The sequence below is a fragment of the Diaporthe amygdali genome, assembly GCF_026229845.1.
Source record: "Diaporthe amygdali strain CAA958 chromosome Unknown NODE_11_length_1138210_cov_64_948100, whole genome shotgun sequence".
Lineage (NCBI taxonomy): Eukaryota > Fungi > Ascomycota > Sordariomycetes > Diaporthales > Diaporthaceae > Diaporthe > Diaporthe amygdali.
In genome coordinates, this window is record NW_026517031.1 from 1,073,804 (window position 1) to 1,092,024 (window position 18,221).

At 53.9% G+C, this 18,221-nt stretch overlaps 7 protein-coding genes across 7 annotated transcripts; 4 read left to right on the forward strand and 3 right to left on the reverse strand.

The window, feature by feature from the left end:
- Window positions 1–857: 857 nt before the first annotated feature.
- Window positions 858–1,740, forward strand: J7T55_014605 (pyrimidine nucleotidase; the record flags this gene model as incomplete). Its single annotated transcript, XM_053142619.1, has 3 exons — window positions 858–891; window positions 1,027–1,488; window positions 1,577–1,740. 3 exons carry the CDS (start codon window positions 858–860, stop codon window positions 1,738–1,740), a joined length of 660 nt encoding a protein of 219 aa, XP_052994792.1.
- Window positions 1,741–2,082: 342 nt separating this feature from the next.
- J7T55_014606 (mediator of rna polymerase ii transcription subunit 21) lies at window positions 2,083–2,765 on the reverse strand (the record flags this gene model as incomplete). The annotated part of the gene is made up of 4 exons (XM_053142620.1): window positions 2,083–2,162; window positions 2,249–2,491; window positions 2,559–2,673; window positions 2,724–2,765. 4 exons carry the CDS (start codon window positions 2,763–2,765, stop codon window positions 2,083–2,085), a joined length of 480 nt encoding a protein of 159 aa, XP_052994793.1.
- Window positions 2,766–3,016: 251 nt separating this feature from the next.
- Window positions 3,017–3,784, forward strand: J7T55_014607 (uncharacterized protein; the record flags this gene model as incomplete). The annotated part of the gene is made up of 1 exon (XM_053142621.1): window positions 3,017–3,784. The coding sequence occupies one exon, from the start codon at window positions 3,017–3,019 to the stop codon at window positions 3,782–3,784; it is 768 nt and encodes a 255-aa protein (XP_052994794.1).
- Window positions 3,785–4,182: 398 nt separating this feature from the next.
- J7T55_014608 (uncharacterized protein) lies at window positions 4,183–4,707 on the reverse strand (the record flags this gene model as incomplete). The annotated part of the gene is made up of 1 exon (XM_053142622.1): window positions 4,183–4,707. One exon carries the CDS (start codon window positions 4,705–4,707, stop codon window positions 4,183–4,185), a length of 525 nt encoding a protein of 174 aa, XP_052994795.1.
- Window positions 4,708–6,058: 1,351 nt separating this feature from the next.
- J7T55_014609 (uncharacterized protein) lies at window positions 6,059–9,480 on the forward strand (the record flags this gene model as incomplete). Its single annotated transcript, XM_053142623.1, has 2 exons — window positions 6,059–9,238; window positions 9,307–9,480. 2 exons carry the CDS (start codon window positions 6,059–6,061, stop codon window positions 9,478–9,480), a joined length of 3,354 nt encoding a protein of 1,117 aa, XP_052994796.1.
- A 4,306-nt stretch (window positions 9,481–13,786) lies between these two features.
- On the forward strand, window positions 13,787–16,596 carry J7T55_014610 (protein kinase domain-containing protein; the record flags this gene model as incomplete). Its single annotated transcript, XM_053142624.1, has 2 exons — window positions 13,787–14,701; window positions 14,761–16,596. The coding sequence occupies 2 exons, from the start codon at window positions 13,787–13,789 to the stop codon at window positions 16,594–16,596; spliced, it is 2,751 nt and encodes a 916-aa protein (XP_052994797.1).
- A 617-nt stretch (window positions 16,597–17,213) lies between these two features.
- J7T55_014611 (uncharacterized protein) lies at window positions 17,214–17,579 on the reverse strand (the record flags this gene model as incomplete). Its single annotated transcript, XM_053142625.1, has 1 exon — window positions 17,214–17,579. The coding sequence occupies one exon, from the start codon at window positions 17,577–17,579 to the stop codon at window positions 17,214–17,216; it is 366 nt and encodes a 121-aa protein (XP_052994798.1).
- Window positions 17,580–18,221: the final 642 nt, after the last annotated feature.

An 18,221-nucleotide genomic window follows, 5' to 3' on the forward strand; every position in this document is an offset into this window, starting at 1 on the left:
TCATACGCCGCGTGAGCAAGGCCGTGTGCAAAAAGGGGCAGCTAGCCAGCATGCGTATCGGAGGGCGAAGAGGGGATATTTGTGGATGCAAGGAGGCATCCAGGCTGATGCCGAGCTGTCTGTCCTTCTTTACCCAGGTGTATGGCAGAGCGAAATTGCAACTCGTCTAATGGGCGTGTTTTGAGCCAGGGATCGCTTACATAAGATGCATGGACGGTCATCATCTCGAATCGCCCCTGAGAGAAGCAGTTACCGAGGTGTGCTAGTGACTGGCACCTGGAAGTCGGACTCGGTCGACGGAATTTGCTGTTTTCAGTCATCTAGAAACCATTTCCTTTGAAGAATGCTTCTTTCTGTCCAACCTGGGATTATGTCACATTTTGTGGAAGCCTTGAGGCATTTCTACATTGCATTGAATGTTCTTCGAGATTTGGACATCGCTCCAGTGACTTGGGCTGGGGGTCGGTACATATAACACGCTGGCGACAGCCGGCCTGACTCAATTTCTGGAATCTCCTATCCGCTTAGCTCTCCGAAGTCGTCCTCGCCTTTATAGACGTCATATAAGGACGGCTGAGATAGACGTGACATGAGACTTCATCTTATAAGTCTGACTCTCAATCAAAGGAGAAGATTTCAAGCTACACTTATTTCATGCAAAGCTATTGCCTCGAACTTCAAGATCAGACATCCCGTCCCGGCCCATACTGAACTCATTCGCAGGAACAGAACATTGGCCTTCTCTTGCTCATTCCGGACAGCTAGCAAAGCCAAATATTCTACTAGGCCCTTCCCACCCTACACATTTGGATCAACAACAAGTGCAATGGCACCCAGAGACCAGGAACCTGTTGAAAATGGCGCCCCGACGCCGAAACAAGTCTTCTTCTTGTGAGTCAATGCCCTTCAAAATACTGTTGAAATCTGGCATTTAACCAAGCGCAACAGTGACATAGACAACTGCTTATACCCGAAGAGCAAGTATCATCTTGAATTTCTGGAAATTACGCTCTAACATTCAAGCAGGCGCCAAAGTCCATGACCTCATGGCGGACCTCATAGACAAGTACTTTCAGAAACACCTCAACCTACCTCAGGAAGAGGCAGTGAGACTGCACAACGAGTACTACAAAAACTACGGACTCGCCATCGAGGGTCTTGTACGACATCACGAGATTGATCCTCTCGAGTACAACGAAAAGGTCGACGACGCTCTGCCCCTGGACGGTGTCATCAAACCACGGCCGGAGCTCAAGAAGCTGCTTGAGGACATCGACAGGAGCAAGGTCAGGCTGTGGCTGTTCACCAACGCCTACGTCAATCACGCACACAGGGTCATACGTCTTCTTGGGATTGAGGGTATGTTTGAGGGTGTGACGTACTGCGACTATTCCAAGGTCCCTTTTGTGTGCAAACCGCAGAAGGAAGCATATGTGAAGGCGATGAAGGAGGCCGGAGTCGAGAAGTGGGAGGACTGCTTCTTCGTTGGTGAGTGCTGAGTTCATTCCGTTGCGCATAGCATTGCCCGGCGCTTCCCAAAGACGTAAATAGAAACCACCATGCTGACAGGAACCAGACGACAATTATAACAACTGCGTCAAAGCCCAGGAATTCGGATGGAATACGGCCCACCTCGTCGAAGACGATGTTCCGGTGCCCAAGACGCAAGCGTCAAAACACCAAATAAGACACCTAGAGGATCTGAGGACTACTTTCCCGCAACTTTTCAAGAAGGATTAAATTGATAAATCAGGACTACACATAGACATAGAGATACCCATGATATAGATCTTACTGGGACCAAGAATGAAACCTTGCTTGAACACTGCTGGCGGCGCAACTTGAACAGCCTATCGCCTCTGTTCTGGCGGAAGTCTCATGCAAGAGCTGGAGACTTTTCGCACTGCTAATATTTCACTCGTGGTGTGAATTTTCTCAATCGACTTTGGCCGGCCTTGAGCAAATTGCTGCCTGCAATGCTTCTCTATCAACCGGTATGGCGCCACTGCACATCTGAGGCCCTCATTGGCCTTCCACCCAGAATCTGGTAATTGTTCTCCCGTTGAATTATTCCCTCAACACTCATGAGGATGACTCGATCTTCTCGAACGGCCCTCTTCCTTGCGGGTATCCGTGATCCTCAACGCCAACTACGCCATGCCCTGAAAACGCCCGAAATTGACCATTCGTATCCTCCCAATAGCAAATTGCCCCCTGATATCCGCACCGGCTCAAGGCCGTTTCGTACCTCGAATGACCTGATCCAACTGTCCCTGAACCTCGTTCATCTCGCGAATCGCATCCTGCCGCTGTGCATCTGCGACACGGAGTTCCTCCTCCAGCTCCTTGATGCACCGCTCCTGAGCTTCCGCGTTGTTCTCGAGCCCCGGGAGCGAGGATATGATGAACTCGATCTGTTGTTCCTTCAGCACCAGGTCGCGCGCGAGCTCGACCTGGCCTGCTTTGAACTCTTCTGGGGGGATCGGTGCAACTGTTTCGAAGATTGGTTAGACAACGGGCCGTAGACGTCGATCGAGGAGGGTAGGGCGAAGACTCACTCTCCTTGCGATCCTCTTCTGGCTTCACCTCTCTGACCTGGTCCTTGGGGCCCAGGATTTCGCGATCATGGTACCGATGGAGGAAATGGATGCATGCGACGAATTGTTGCGCCAGCTAATACTGCGCTTAGTACACTGCTCGGGTTCAAGTGAGCTGGAACCTACCTGGTCGACAGCATCCTGAAGCTGGGTCAATCTGTCCCCCATCTTTGCAAGCTTACCGCAAGAAACGGGGTCGAAATTGTTGTCGCGATTACTACAGTGGTCCGTCTGTGATGCGCGCCAGTTGACACCCCAGACAGTCTGGGCAGGGGTGCTCAAGTGAGGGTTGGCCCAAGCTCCCAAAGCATGCCTAAGTACCTTGGTACCCCTGAACAGGAGCGACGAGGCTCAAATTTACTTCGGCATGGGAAAGCGGTTCGTGGAAAGACTCGCCAAAAATTAGACATGTTACGGTGATGATAACGATCCCACGTCCTGGGCTGAGTGCTCAGCATGCTCACCTGCTTCGAAGTGTAAAAACAACAAAACTTTTGAGGAAACCGATTCCATTTGGTTCCTCATGGACGTCCACCAAGCTCAGCTCAACCCTAATCTACCCAGAACCGCCAACAAACAACCATCATGATTTGCCCTCATTTCTCAACTACGCCGACAGGTCGGGGCTTGACCCAAAGTCTACTCTTTATGTTGGTACCCACTACGAGTATACGGTCGCGCAAGTACTTGCCAAGTACGGCTTCTATCTGAAGAGGGTGGGCGGTCACTCAGACTACGGCATCGATCTGCTTGGAACATGGACTGTGCCATCCTCCAAGCAGCCATTGAGAGTCTTGGCGCAGTGCAAAGCCATCGCGAGGAAGTCGTCCCCCAACCTGGTGCGTGAGCTAGAGGGCGCTTTTGTGGGCGCGCCTGTTGGATGGAAGGGCCATGGGGTCTTGGGGGTCTTCATCACCGAGAAACCGGCGACCAAGGGTGTGAGGGACTCGCTCGCGCGCAGCAGGTGGCCTATGTGCTTCATCTCGTGCACAAGAGCAGGGCATGTCCAGCAGATGCTGTGGAACCGCAGAGCCGAGGAGGAGGGACTAGAGGGCTTGGGGGTGGGCATGCGGCACGCCGGCAGGGACGGGGAGTCACAGCTCTCGATGTTGTGGAAGGGCCAGCACATCACGCACGAGGACACGAATAGGGACCTTACTTTCTCTTCAGAAGGGCATGCGAAATAATGAAGCCGCAAACGTCACCGCCGTCATTATTTACAACCAGAACTGATATGAGGCGGTTCGATCCTGCGCAAGAGTCCCGAGAGATGTTATTTCATTCAATGCGCGCATAGCGAATTGCCTTGTTGCCGCAAATGGTACGACAATGCTGGTCTTCTCTGGCTTGCGTATATATATATGCAATGCGTACTAACTCAAAATCCTCGCATTCGACAAACTCAGCTCCATGAGGCTCCTTCATGAGTAGTTGGAACGATGAACATCATTCAACACAAGACGAGGGTTTCATGATCAGGACTTCGGGTACCCGTGGCTGCAAATCAAGCCACATGGACCTCGTCTTCCCGGTCGTAATGCCTGTTGTCAAAACAACGACAACATAACGGAGATGCATACGGATTTCAATCATCCCACATTGCTGCCTTTGCCTTGGTAGCCTCCTCTTCCCTCCGCTTTTGGGCGGCCTTCTCTTCCTCCCTACGCTTACGCTCCTTCTCGCGTACGGCCTTGTCATAGTTCTTCTGCTCTTCCGTCAGCTTGGGCGCCCGCATGCCCAATGCGCCGGCTATCATTCTCCTCGCAACGGCATCTGTCTTTTCAGGCCGGGCTGCGGGAGGGCCGGACGAGCCTGTCGATATATGGTAGCCTCCCGGCGAGTCCGAGGAGGAAAATGTCCCCTGGCCGTAGCTTGGGGTGACGGGTGTCGGTGGAGGGGCGGATGTTCCGTGCGGGTCTCCTTCAGAGGGAGTTGGGTTGTCATCCTTCTCCGTCTCGGTTTCGGTGTCAGACGAGACGTCCTCGTCCTCCCACGAGTCGGCGACCGGCTCCTTCTTGGGCTTCGGCTTGGCTGATTTTTTGGCGTTATTTGTATCAAGTGACAGCTTCGAGACACTCGAAGTGACTTCCTTGGCATCTGAGGCAGACATTTTGGAAGGACGATTGCATCTATATGTGCAGCCAGCCAGGACTTGGAAGCAGTTTGGAAGAGTTATATACTCGATATATGATATCAGATCGAACTGGCGTCAGCAAGTGTAAAACCGGGCACACTAAATCTGCGCCGGTGGCGTAGTGATATATATAGCACCGAATATAACCCAACAGGGTGTCCAGGCAGCCAGGTTGGCTGCAATTCTCCGTGCGTTCGACAAACCGGACGAAGCACGAGCGGGTTCGATAGTCACGTCATGCAGGAAAACTCGAGGGATTTTTCTGCCACGTGGATACTGGTCCAGGAATGCAAGATCTCGTTATACAAATTCCTGCGTCGTCCGTTGCAAAAATCGGAGTCGTGAGTGCGTGAGACCCGGCGAAGCTGAGTAGTAAGCACTCTTAATTCGGAGGATTCACACCTCCCGAGGTTGCAAGAGGTTGGTTTTATATGTCTGGGTAGCTAGGGCCCCTGCAGTGGTCCGACTGTGGGGTGGGTTGAAATCTGGGGAGCTCGGCGGTCTAGGCTTACCTGGGCTTTGATAAGATACATCTCGCAGGGATCTCAGGTAAAAAGCCCGAGAACTTGGTCTGGCGCGAATTGCCCTATGGGACCCTGGAAGGGCCTGCCCACCGCATTGGACCCAACCTTCAGTGGGATGACCTGCTGCGGGACAGCCCGCTGCGGGATCACGTTCTATGAGACAAATTCCTCTGGAAAGAACCTCCTGTAGGTAAACTTCAACAGAAAAAACTTCATCCAGTATGATCTTATAAAAAATAACCTCTTACGGAAAAGGCCTTCAGCACCATGTGAACCAAAGTATAAGATAGTATCTAGGCTAGATAGGTTTGGTCCGTCCCCTCTAGCGCACTATTCCTGTACGTACCTGGAGAAACCTATGGGGTACCTATAGACTCTGGGTGAAGGATTACTGTATGACAACGACTGGTGATGAAGTAAATCGCACACCGTGGCAATCAATAACAATTACCAGGAGAGAACAATCACGTAGTGAATGTAGCGACAGGGTCTGAGAATTATGTAGCGTTGTCTCGGACACTGAGTGTCGTGATGTGAATTGACAGTACTGGGTAAAGACCTGGCTCGTGCGAAGAAACGGAGCGAGGTCGGCAGGGTCGGGATATAGCCGAAGTAGCCACCGATGGTGATGACGAAGAGAGTAATTTTGTCATCCAAACCCATCGAGCACGACCAACGGTCGCCACTGCCGCCGATAACAAAATCCTACTCTCCTTCCAAAACTGTTGTTTGTCTTCTTGTTAGACCCTGGTGAGGCTTTGCTCAAGAGGTCTGCCATTTCACAAGGTCTTATTTCAACAGCAATGCTTCTCCGACAACGAGTTTCCAGGCCTGCCACGCCGGGCCAGCTCACCAGGAGCGTGCAAAGAGCGTTTGCGGTGTCATCTCCAGCACGACTCTCAAATGCCTCAGGTCGATTAGGCAGAAGGCCTGTACCAACGTCTCAGACCCCAAGGTCAGGCCCTCATGCTGAGATTCGATCGACTTTCTCCACCGCTGCGATACTCTCCGACAAGAAAGGACGAGGATTCTTCGACAACGCGATCGAGCCTCTATCAGAAGAGGAGGCCAAGGCGAACTTGGAGAAGCAAAGAGCGGAGCTGGAAAAAGACATTAGTGAAAGCAGATCTTCGAGCGCAGAGGGCCCCGCCGGCGGTGAAGGCAAATCAGACCCCGCAGATGGCAAAGGCAGTGCTGCTGGTGGTGCGGCTGGTTCTGGATCCGGCAGCGATGGTTCGGGAGACGGCGGTCGCAAAGGACGCAAATCAGAAAGAGCGTTGCAAAAGCCAACAGTGCCGGATGTCTACCCTCAGGTTATGGCGATACCGATCGCCAGAAGGCCACTCTTCCCCGGTTTTTACAAGGCGATTACGATTAAGGATCCCAACGTGGCAGCGGCCGTCACTGACATGATCAAACGGGGACAACCCTACGTCGGAGCCTTCCTATTCAAGGACGAGAACGCAGATGACGACGTGATACACAACGTGGATGATGTGTACGATACGGGTGTCTTCGCACAGATTACGAGTGCCTTCCCCGTCCATGGCGAGCAGAACAGTCTGACCGCCATCCTATACCCACATCGACGTATCAAGCTGTCAACACTGATCCCACCTGGACAGAACGAGGCTAAGAAGTCCGACCCGAGCGATACTCCTGCTTCGACTGCAAACCCGACCCCCGAACCAGAACCAGAAGTCATACCAACTCCAAAGTCTGCAGAGGAAGATGCCCCAGTTGACAGGAAGGGCGATGTTGTGGCCAGCTTCGAGGAAAGCGCTGTTTCCTCAAAGGCAGACGGCAACCCAGAAAAATACGAGCCGACAACATTCCTGCGAAAGTACCCGGTCAGTCTGGTCAATGTCGAGAATCTGACCGACGAGCCATACGACCCCAAAAGCCCCGTAATTCGTGCCGTCACCAACGAGATCGTCAATGTTTTCAAGGAGGTTGCCCAGATGAATAGTCTGTTCCGGGACCAGATATCGACCTTCTCCATGAGTCAGTCGACCGGCAATGTGACGGCCGAGCCAGCTAAGCTTGCTGATTTCGCCGCTGCTGTCAGCGCTGGCGATTCGGCTGAACTCCAGGAGGTGCTCTCAAGCTTGAATGTCGAGGAGAGGATGCAAAAGGCACTCGTCGTCCTGAAGAAAGAGCTTATGAACGCACAATTACAGTCTAAAATTACCAAAGATGTGGAAAGCAAGATCACCAAGAGGCAAAGAGAGTACTGGCTCATGGAGCAGATGAAGGGCATCCGTCGCGAACTAGGCATCGAGTCTGACGGAAAGGACAAGCTGGTCGAGAGGTTCAAGGAAAAAGCCGATAAATTGGCGATGCCGGAAGCTGTGCGCAAGGTATTTGATGACGAAATCAACAAGCTTGCCCACCTTGAACCAGCGGCGTCTGAATTCAACGTCACAAGAAATTATCTGGACTGGCTTACCCAAATCCCATGGGGCCAGAGGAGCGCTGAGAATTTCGGAATTCAGAACGCTATGAAAGTCCTGGACGAGGACCACTACGGACTTAAAGATGTCAAGGACCGTATCCTCGAATTCATCGCTGTTGGTAAGCTGCGTGGCACGGTAGAAGGCAAGATTCTGTGCTTCGTGGGTCCACCGGGTGTGGGCAAGACCAGTATTGGTAAATCGATTGCTCGAGCATTAAACCGCCAATACTACAGATTCAGCGTCGGTGGTCTCACAGACGTTGCCGAAATCAAGGGCCATCGGAGGACATATGTTGGGGCACTCCCTGGTCGAGTCATCCAAGCTCTCAAGAAGTGTCAAACTGAGAACCCTCTCATTTTGATCGACGAGATAGACAAGATCGGTCGTGGATACCAGGGCGACCCATCGTCAGCACTACTTGAGCTCTTGGACCCAGAGCAAAACAGTTCATTCCTGGATCACTATATGGACGTGCCCGTTGATCTATCAAAGGTCCTGTTTGTATGCACAGCAAACATGACTGATACCATACCGAGGCCGCTGCTCGATCGTATGGAGGTCATCAGGCTTTCTGGGTACGTCTCGGATGAGAAGATGGCCATTGCAGAGAAATACCTTTCACCGGCTGCCAAGGAGTTGGCAGGCCTCAAAGAGGCTAATGTTAAATTGTCCGATGAGGCCATTGAGGAACTGATCAAATCATACTGCCGAGAGTCTGGTGTACGGAATCTGAAGAAGCAAATCGAGAAAGTATACAGAAAGTCTGCTCTGAAAATTGTTCAGGACCTCGGCGAAGACGTGCTACCAGAAGAGAAGGCTTTGACCGACGAGGGCAAAGCAGCCATGGAAGAGTCAGAAAAAGAGAAAAATACAGCAGAGACAGATCCTGCGTCAGCTGCTACAGCTTCCGAGAAGGAGACGACAGAGCAACCCCGCGTGGCATTGAAGGTACCGGACACTGTACAAGTTACGATCGACAAAGATAATCTGAAGGACTATGTTGGACCGCCGGTATTCACCTCTGACCGGCTCTACGATGTGACTCCTCCAGGTGTCACAATGGGCCTGGCTTGGACACAGATGGGAGGTGCTGCGATGTACGTCGAGTCCATCCTGCAGTCTTCCCTGAAGCCCAAAACCACTGGAAGCCTGCAAATCACTGGAAACCTGAAGACCGTCATGAAGGAGTCGTCATCGATTGCATACTCCTTTGCGAAATCGTTGGTAGCCAACAAATTCCCTCAAAACCACTTCTTCGACCACGCCAAGGTACACGTGCACGTTCCGGAGGGCGCGGTACAAAAGGATGGCCCATCTGCTGGAGTAACAATGGCGACGTCTTTGCTGTCACTGGCGTTTGAGACACCAGTAGATCCGACAGTGGCCATGACAGGCGAGCTGACGCTCACTGGCAAGGTCTTGAGGATAGGCGGGCTGAGAGAGAAGACGGTGGCCGCACGGAGAGCTGGTTGCAAGATGATCATCTTCCCAGACGACAACATCTCAGATTGGCTCGAGCTCCCCGAGGTAAGTTGGCACCAGGACAAGTGGTCCTACCCTTGACACTATGACAGCAGATACTGACGCTGTCCCAGAACATTAAAGAGGGCATCGAAGGACGGCCCGCGAGCTGGTACAATGAGATCTTCGATCTCATCTTCCCGAATCTCGATCACGAAAAGGCCAACACCGACAAGGCCTCCCAGTACAAGGGACCCGACTCCAACGACGGCAGCAGCGACAAGGAGGAGGGCCGCGAGAACGAGTAGAGCCATCTTGGGCAGACACCGGGCATACTTGTTTAGGCAGTTTGCATACACATAATTCTAGACCATACAGGCAGAGCATTACCGGCGTGCGGCATGGTTTAATTTACTTTGGGCAAAGATGACAGCAGGCTGGCTGTCAGACCTTGGGTGCAAAAATAGGGGACGAGTGACGAACACAAAACTCCCCTCTAGGCATGACTATAGATGTACATTACAACACCGGCAGACGTCAAGATCGCTGCTGAGAAACATTTACTGGCGATATATCAATTAGCGCAGAAAGGACGAAAAAGGGTGACCTCCATGTACGCAGGCACAGAGACAACACCCTACTTAAAGTTGGTTGGGTTGGTCCAGGCCCAAAGCGCACACTTTTTGCGACACCATCTGTCCCCCATCGCCCTAGGCCAGAATCATCCTGAGTTGCATGCAGCTGAAGCGACTGGACGAGACGGTCTCTGCGACATGACGCCTTACCCGAAACCCAATTGCAGTCCAAGAAACAACTATTGCGCATGTTGTTCAGTCAGCCAGAGAGGCAGGCAGGGCAGAAGGGAGGGCGGACGTTCCTCCCAAGGGCCCATTGGGTTCGCAGCACTCGGGGTCGCACGACGTTGGGCCGTGCAGCAGCTCGTGCTTACTACGTACGGGTAGGCGTCACTGCTCGGGGGTAACAAGAGCAGGACGCAAGCCAACAGGGCCCGCCCGTATCCGTCCCATGATTTCCTATCGCACGCTGCATGTGGTTATTATTAGTGGGTGCATGGGACAGCAGGTACCCATATGCGCTACAGCAAGGCCCAACCGACTCTTCGTCTCTTCTTCTTCTACTTCCTCTTCCTCTTCCGCTCTTTTCGCTGCCCAACCAGGTCGACTTGCCAGGCGGACGAGTCGGCGCAGGCTGTGGGCGAATCGATCGTATGGGCACAGCCGCTTTTGCTCACCCGCCGCCTGGTTTTGTTTTTGGGTGGTGAGTGGGCACACACCAAGCGGCACCCCACAATGTGCGTGTGGCCGCAGGTGGGCTGGTTCTGCCCACGGGGTTGGTGGGCCACAGCATGCTGGTGTGGGTTCTCTGTATGTACATGTGTTACCTAGGCATGTATAATAATGGGGGTGGAGGGGGGTCTTGCTTGCCCACGGCGGCACGACCGTTGCACGCATAATAAAACAGGAACAGCAGCCATCGTGACAAAGCAAAGCACAGCAAAGCAAAGCAAAGCAGAGTCAAGCAACACAACGCATGGTGTGAGGTTGGCAAGATTAGCCGTTGAAGAAGAGACTCCCCGCCGCAAATTAACAGGCCATCCTTGGACGGGAATGATAGTCGATCGTGCGGGACGTCCCTAAGTACTGTACCTAGCGTTGCCGCGCTCGCCGTCTGGGAACCGGAGGAGAGACATGCAATGCCTGTCTTGAAATGGGATCACCTGACGGGGGCATTCAATGCTTCTTTCTCTCCTGAACTGTCGCCCAGATGAAGCCTAAAACGGAGGCACCCTGCTCGACTCGACAATCGTGACAATACGAGGGGATCGCACCGAACGAAATCGGACACAACTTGCGTCCCCCGTTGAATTTTCGCACGAGACTATTACTGCGAAATACAGCGACGTCTTCTGCGAGCCAGTCTCGGCTCGTCAGCCCCGCCGCGCCATATGACGGTCTTTTGCATTGATGCCCAAGGACTGACTACCGCCATGTCGGATGCTCGATCAGTCAGCCCCCCATCTTGTTCCCCCTGGCAGGCTGCCTACGCATTAGATAGACTACTACTACTACGACTCTACTTCCCTTGGGCCCTTGGAATGGGCATTAAACTAGACGGCCACGACGGCCTAGACCTTCTCCTGACCAAGAGGCTGCCAACCTCGTGCAAATGTCTTGCAGCGACGGATGCCGTTCCGGCCCAGAGAGACAGGCAGGCGTGCCAAACGCCCCGGCGCCAATAATTGTGGCTCCGTGGACAGGGCTGGCATGCCCGCTGCCCGCTGGACATGCCCGTTGACGGAGCCACAGTTTTTCACGTCAGAACATTAGTGCCATCGTGCATCCACAACATGCGGACCCGGCATGAACTCGACTGACTGACGTCAGATCAGATCAGTCGCTTTGCTGATTCCGTCCAGGCCGTAGGCCTAAATGAGTCCCGGCCGCGTCGGATCTGAGCTGTGAGCGTGAGGCTTGCGAACACCTGGCTGATCTGTACCAATCCTCCTCACCCACGGCGGGCCCAGGGGAGGAAAAGCCGTGACTACGGGCTCCTGCCCCCCGCCAGATCTAAATCAAGCGCTGCCAGCGTCATTGGCTGCGGCCAGGCTGCATCCCAATCAATGCGCTGTCCATTGGCCTATCACCTGCCCAAGCAGCAGCAGCAATGTCTGGGTAGGCCAGACCAGTGCCTGCCAGACTATTTGTGCCCATTATCGGGCCATCTCTTCAGGGCTGAGATTGAAGTCGCGAAAGATGATGCCACAGGGGCCAGGTCTTGGTCGACGCCCTGTTTTCAGCCAGGCATCGAGTCGAACATGGTGAGACAAGGGAATCGCATGCCCAGGGGAGCGGTGAAGAGATGCTGTGAGGCTCAAGACCCGGACCAGGGGTGGTCTGGCATATAGGTAGATCCAAGCGGGGGGGAGGGGGTGGGTCTTGATAACCGAATACTAGAAGTATTTGCATGGTTCAAGAGACGACGTAGACCACGCAGACTACTCGATGGATACTGCCCGGATCTTCGGGAACATACAGCCATCATCTTGCATGTGCCCTTCAGTTCATCCCGCCCTGGCGGGTCGACAGCTGGAGAGCACCATGAGTGGCGATGGAAAAGACCAGCCATCCAGCCATTCTTGCGAGGTGGACGGAGGTTTGAGTTGAGTTCTGATGTCGACCAAGTCGCCCAGCAGGGTTCATTGCTGTCTGGCGTCGCCCTGGCTTGGTAGGGTCGGCGTGCCTAGAGTGACGGTGACAGGGTCGTGTCCGGGGAACTGTGGTGATGGCCATGGTCCGGCCTGGTGTGGCTTGGGTCGGTGTGTCAGGCACGAGTGGTTACAGAGATAGACCAGGTCGCCCGAAGATGTCATGAGGTAGAAACTGACTGGCGATGGAGGAGGATACGGTCCCAGTATTGCTCTAACACGTGTGCGACCCCACCATTCTGACCCTTGTCCTCTCTTTGAGTTCCCCTGTCCCAAGCGTCCAACCCGCACCACGGCCGAGCTTGCCAGCCTCCCCCGGTCCAACTTGCGCCCCCAGCCCAACCTCTACGGTCAACTGGTCTTTTGCTACCCCTCCATCCCCCATCCTTCATCGCATCGTTCTCTCCCATCGTGGCAGGGGTCGAGGGTCCCAAAAACAAAACTGCTCAACGACGCTTGCGACCTCGCACGTCCTCGTATGCCCTGTCCTGCCCTGCCCTGCCCTGCCCTGACCGCCAAGGTCCAGAGCACCACGTTCTTCGAGTCGGCGAGGAATTACAGAAAGAAGACGTCCATCCGCTCATCCTACGTTCGAACACGCTTCTTCATTCTCTCTTTTCTCTCGTCTCTTCCCCTCTTCTTTATATCCCTCGGCAACGAAACTTTATTCTCTTGTTGTCGCTTCGTCAGGGTCCAGCAGCCTTCGCACCCAGCCGCCCTCTCTACTATCGTTATATGTCCACGTCCCGCCCCATACAGTTCACTTGACTGTGTCTCTTGCCTCAAAGGCAACTGGAATTCCGGCTTTTTGCTCTGGCCATTCCATGTGGAGATAGGAAGGCCGTGCAAGGTTTCGATCTGCAATTGCTGCCTCAGCCACGGTTCTGTGGATCTGGTTGTCACGCAAGCCTCTCCAATTACTGTATACCCTCTTTCGCCTTCTCCTCCCTGACGTTTCCCTGCCTGTGCCGCCGGCCACAAGTTGCGGCCAGTTTTGTGCACCTAGACCGGCTGATCACACACAACGAATGCCTGCATGCGCGCTCGATGCAGCAACTGGTCTCCTTCGCCTCTCACCCTCACCAGCCTGCTGAGGCCCTGCCTTTGAGCCTCCCCACTCGGCGTCCGCGAGGCAAACACTTAGGCGGCCGCAGGACACAGCAGTGCGAGGAGAGCTTACCCACTGAGACGGTCACGGCGCCATCCTCGGTTGTGTCTACCTAACGTCGGCCGGCCTGCCGGCCACCCCCCGCCAGGCCTTGCATGAGGGTTCAGAGCTCATGAATAAGACATCATAGCCTCTCGGTTGTCAGACTTTTCTTTCTGTTCACCCTTCAGCCTGCTTGCCGTGTCATCCGGCCTGGACTACCTCTGACGACTCGGCTCTCATGGCTCAAGTCAATCCTACGCAGCGAGAGTCTGTCTCAGCTGTGGACACTCAGGCCAAGCAGAATAGCATGTGGCGAAGGTTGTTCGGACAAGGCAATGGCGCAAGCAATGGCGCAGGCAATGGCGCAACGGGCGTTGCTGAAAAGCTTGAGCATGCTCCAGCTACAGAGCAGAGCGAGGATGAGCCACGTCCGGGTCTGATTCGAAAGATCTCACGAAAAGTGGTGCCTGGGTTGCCCAGAACACAAACTTTCAAGAGACAGCAAGATGAAGTCCGTAACAATCTCGAGCCTGTCCAACCGACACCGGTCGAGAGAAGAGCCGTCTCCGTCGACAGACGACTGCATGCCTCCCAGAGCTGTGCCAACTCCGCTGACCCGCGAACGAGCGCGCCTGACTTCATTAGGACCGGCGAGCGCACATTTGCTGTATCTGCGCCTTCGATACCGAGCAGTCCCACGGATGAGAAGTTGCTTGGTATTCTTAGCGGAATGGATCTCGATAATGATGTAGGAGGAGACGAACTCCCTACACATGAAGCCGAATCTTTCAACGACACAGCATCGATGACCACCTCTCAATACGATGCCATGATTCATGAGGAGCTGGAACGAATTTGGATTCTCAACCTTTCCATGCATTTCAGGGACAAGTCTAAGAGGGAGAAGTTTTTTGTCACATATCGTGAAAAGGACGTACATTGGCGGAGAGTGACGATCTCGTTGGACTATCGAAACGCGCCAGACAATTCGCTGGAGATGGACCTCCTCTACACCAAATTCCAACGGGACAAGAGCGCCAAGATATACGAGGCGATCAGAGAGAGCTTGGCCGATATTCAATTTTACGAAACCGTAACCAATCTTAAGCTGCAGACCACAGACGGCAGGCTGCATGTGCATGTCGTTGAAGACGTCAATGTCGGTCATTCACTCTCATCTATTACGCGATAGTGGTACTAACAGCCATGCAGGAGATAATTCACTATCCCACCGTCCGGATGATCAATCACCTCAGATGTCGACGCATAAGGGAAAGCGATATCGATTTCGATTCCCATATGTCCGGCTTTGTGTATAAAGTCCGAATAAGAGGACAGACTCTAATCAAGAAGGAAATTCCAGGGCCTGATACAGTGGACGAGTTTCTTTATGAGATCAACGCACTCAGCCGGCTGTCCAATTCTCGCAACGTCATTGAATTTCACGGTGTCGTTGTGGACGACTACGGAGAGCATGTCAAGGGCCTTCTGATCAGCTACGCGGATCAAGGCGCACTGATCGATGTCCTGTTTGATCATGATCACAGCCTTCCGTGGTTCCGACGAGAAAGGTGGGCGCGGCAGATTGTGGAGGGTCTTTCTGAAATTCACGAGTCCGGTTTCGTACAGGGCGATTTCACCCTCTCCAACATTGTCATTGACGATGAAGACAACGCGAAGATAATCGACATCAATCGGCGGGGATGCCCCGTTGGTTGGGAGCCACCAGAGGCGACTCCGCTGATTGAGAGCAACCAGCGCATCTCCATGTACATTGGTGTAAAATCCGATCTGTATCAGCTGGGGATGGTGTTATGGGCTCTGGCGGAACAGGAGGACGAGCCAGAAGCCCATGGCCGCCCGCTGAGGCTCAGCGAGGAGCTGGACGTTCCGGAATGGTACAGGACAGTCGTTAGCATTTGTCTTGCTGAAGACCCAAGACACCGGATGCAGGCGATTGACTTGCTGCGGCTGTTCCCTCAGCGGATAGAGGCAGACGTTCCCCGACGAGTGCAGCCGTCGATTTCTGTCGACGATGGGCACTCAGTGCAAGAATACGTTGTCGATGGGTACCAGTCCGACGGTCGGCCGGTTATCAGAACCGTCCAGTCACCGCCAGAGTGGTCCCACGGAAGTAGCAAGGGACACACATACGTCAATTCGCCAACTGGCATCACCCATGAGCCCTACTTCTATCCAACGAGAGGCCGGTCTCCACCCAGTCCAATGCCCAGCAACTTGGGCTACGACCAGCGACGTTACAATCCACCCTGGTCACGGCCAACGGGAAGCAGTTATGACCGTACAAGGACTCCGACGGAGAGTGACGTTGCGCCTGACGATGTTGTCCCCAGACACGCTGTACAGGACGTAGCATCCGACAGGAAGGACAATGTGCATGAACCTGTGGGCATGACAGAGAAGCCACCGGTACCCGAGTTGGTCATTGAAGATGACCCTGCAATATCAAGACACGAAGGGCCATTCCACGATGAGAAGCAGAAACCCCTGGCAGGCATCTCGGAAGCTGTTGAACCACAGACAGCACACCTTTCAGACGCAGACCAGTCGGATCAACAAGCACCGTTGGAGCTGAAAAACGAGGCCAGTCGCCCGGAGGATACGGGCAAAGAGGAAGATGCATCAAAAAGCACGAGAAACGATGTTCATGAGAACAAGACGCACAACACACAGACACAAAATCCTCTTTTTGAGAGGTCGGGGAACACAGAACCCGAAGCCCCAGGGAACATCGCTCTGGTCCCTGGTGAGGCACAAGTACAGACACACAAGAGCACGCGCGAGGTCATGGCTCCAAAGCAAAATACGGGGGAAGAGAGAGTCGACAGCGCGATCGAGATGATGCCGCCACAGCACTTGGCGGGGCTCGGAGCCCGGCCCGCGACCTGCCACGGGTCGTCCGCGTCGTCAGAGTCGGCCAAGGTGCCGGCCGACTTCCTGGGCATCGGCTCAGGCCACGACGCGTCGGACGCGGCGCTGACGCCGGTGGGCTCTGGCGATATTGATGAGGACCTTTCAGGCATTTGAGACAGCGAGTTCCCAAAAAACATGTTAGACGACAGCCACGACACGATCAGATATGACAGTTCCACCTATTTCTCTCGTATTTTTGCCCCCTTCATATTCTTTGTATTTCATTGTAGTTGGAGGGAGAGGAGGGGTGGAAGAGGTCATGTTCATTTTTTTTTTACCACGGGCCGGTTGGGAAAGCAGAAGAGACAAGGTCCCAAAACGGGGGAAGCAAGTGATGCCAAGCATTGTTGGATAGCATACAGCCGGCTACGGACTGTACGATTGTAATGAAGCCATGTAGGAACAGGATTCTGGTTGCTACCAGAGAAAAATGTTCGTGACGAATTGATGTCTATAATTTGGCAACTGGCTGGTTCCCGTCGAGTATAGTCCTCGTGGCGCACCCTGCCGTGAGCTGGGTTGCGCAGTGGCTGGGAACTTATATCACTCTAATAACGGAGCTGGCAACTCAGACAACCCCTACCCAGGAGGTCAGATCTGCCATCCCCTCCCCCATGCACAGTTGATGTGAGCACGAGGCGAAAGAATGGACGGAAAATCTATGAGTGTTACCTGTTCGGAACGACAGCGCGGGTGGCGGTTTTTTTCACGGGCCGTTTTGGGACGTCAGGTCAGGGTGTTCTGGCGTTCCCGAGCCGCAAGGGACAAGAAGAGATGAAACAGGGGCCCCATGCCCCCCATGTGACAGCGGATTTGTTGAGAAAGAGGCGGCCGTCCTGGCGCGTCTGGCTCGCCTCGGCTGGTGTAGGCGAGGCCAGGCGAGCGAGCCCAGGCCGGGATGGAGGGGGGCGAGGCGCCGATGGTAGGGCGGCTAGCAGCTCGTCGGGTATGATGCCGTGCAACGGCGGTAGCGTCAGTACCGCGTCATGCCCTGGGACACTGACAAGAACAAGAACAAGAATTGGTGTTGCATTTGTGGCCCGCATAAGCTTTCCGTACATGAACACATGCTTGATGTGGCTCAGGGCCTTTCGCATCTCGGGAATCTGATTCCCACAATGGGCTGGCTGGCTGGCTGGCTGCTGCCGGGCTGGACAGGCCGAGGTTAATCCTGCTCCAGCCTGCCTACCAATTGCCCCCGATGCTTGTTGCAAAGTCTTTGGACCCACGATCTCGAGGCAGATCCATGGGTTCGTCCATTTAGCTGGCTAGCCAATTCATTTTGTTTGCCACCCGCCCACAAAGTCCAAGGCGAAGTGACTGGATTTGATGTCCCAGTGTCTGTGGCCTCGTCGATCCGGTCGAGAGTGCTCGGGTTCATGTTCCATAAGGTTTAGGTATTGGATCGGACTGGAACAAGAAATTCGTCCATGGCTTTGTGCAACGCACTAGAGGTACCAACGTAGTCGTGCTCCCATGTTTCCGTGCGCGCAGCCTCAGCTGTGTGGGGGCCAGCCTCTCTAGAGCACTCTTAGCCTATGTTTCTCGTCTTCGGGTCAGCAACCGTTGAGCTTCGGCTCTCGTGCGAAGGTGCAAATGGCCATTCTGCAATTGGCGCCCACACAACAACCACCACCACAAGAAGCAAAATGCTTCTCCTCTTGCAGGATTGTTCGGGTAGATTAGGGTGTCAGGATGTCAAGGGTGTCAGGATCTCTGGTCGGTTGGTCACGATCCGC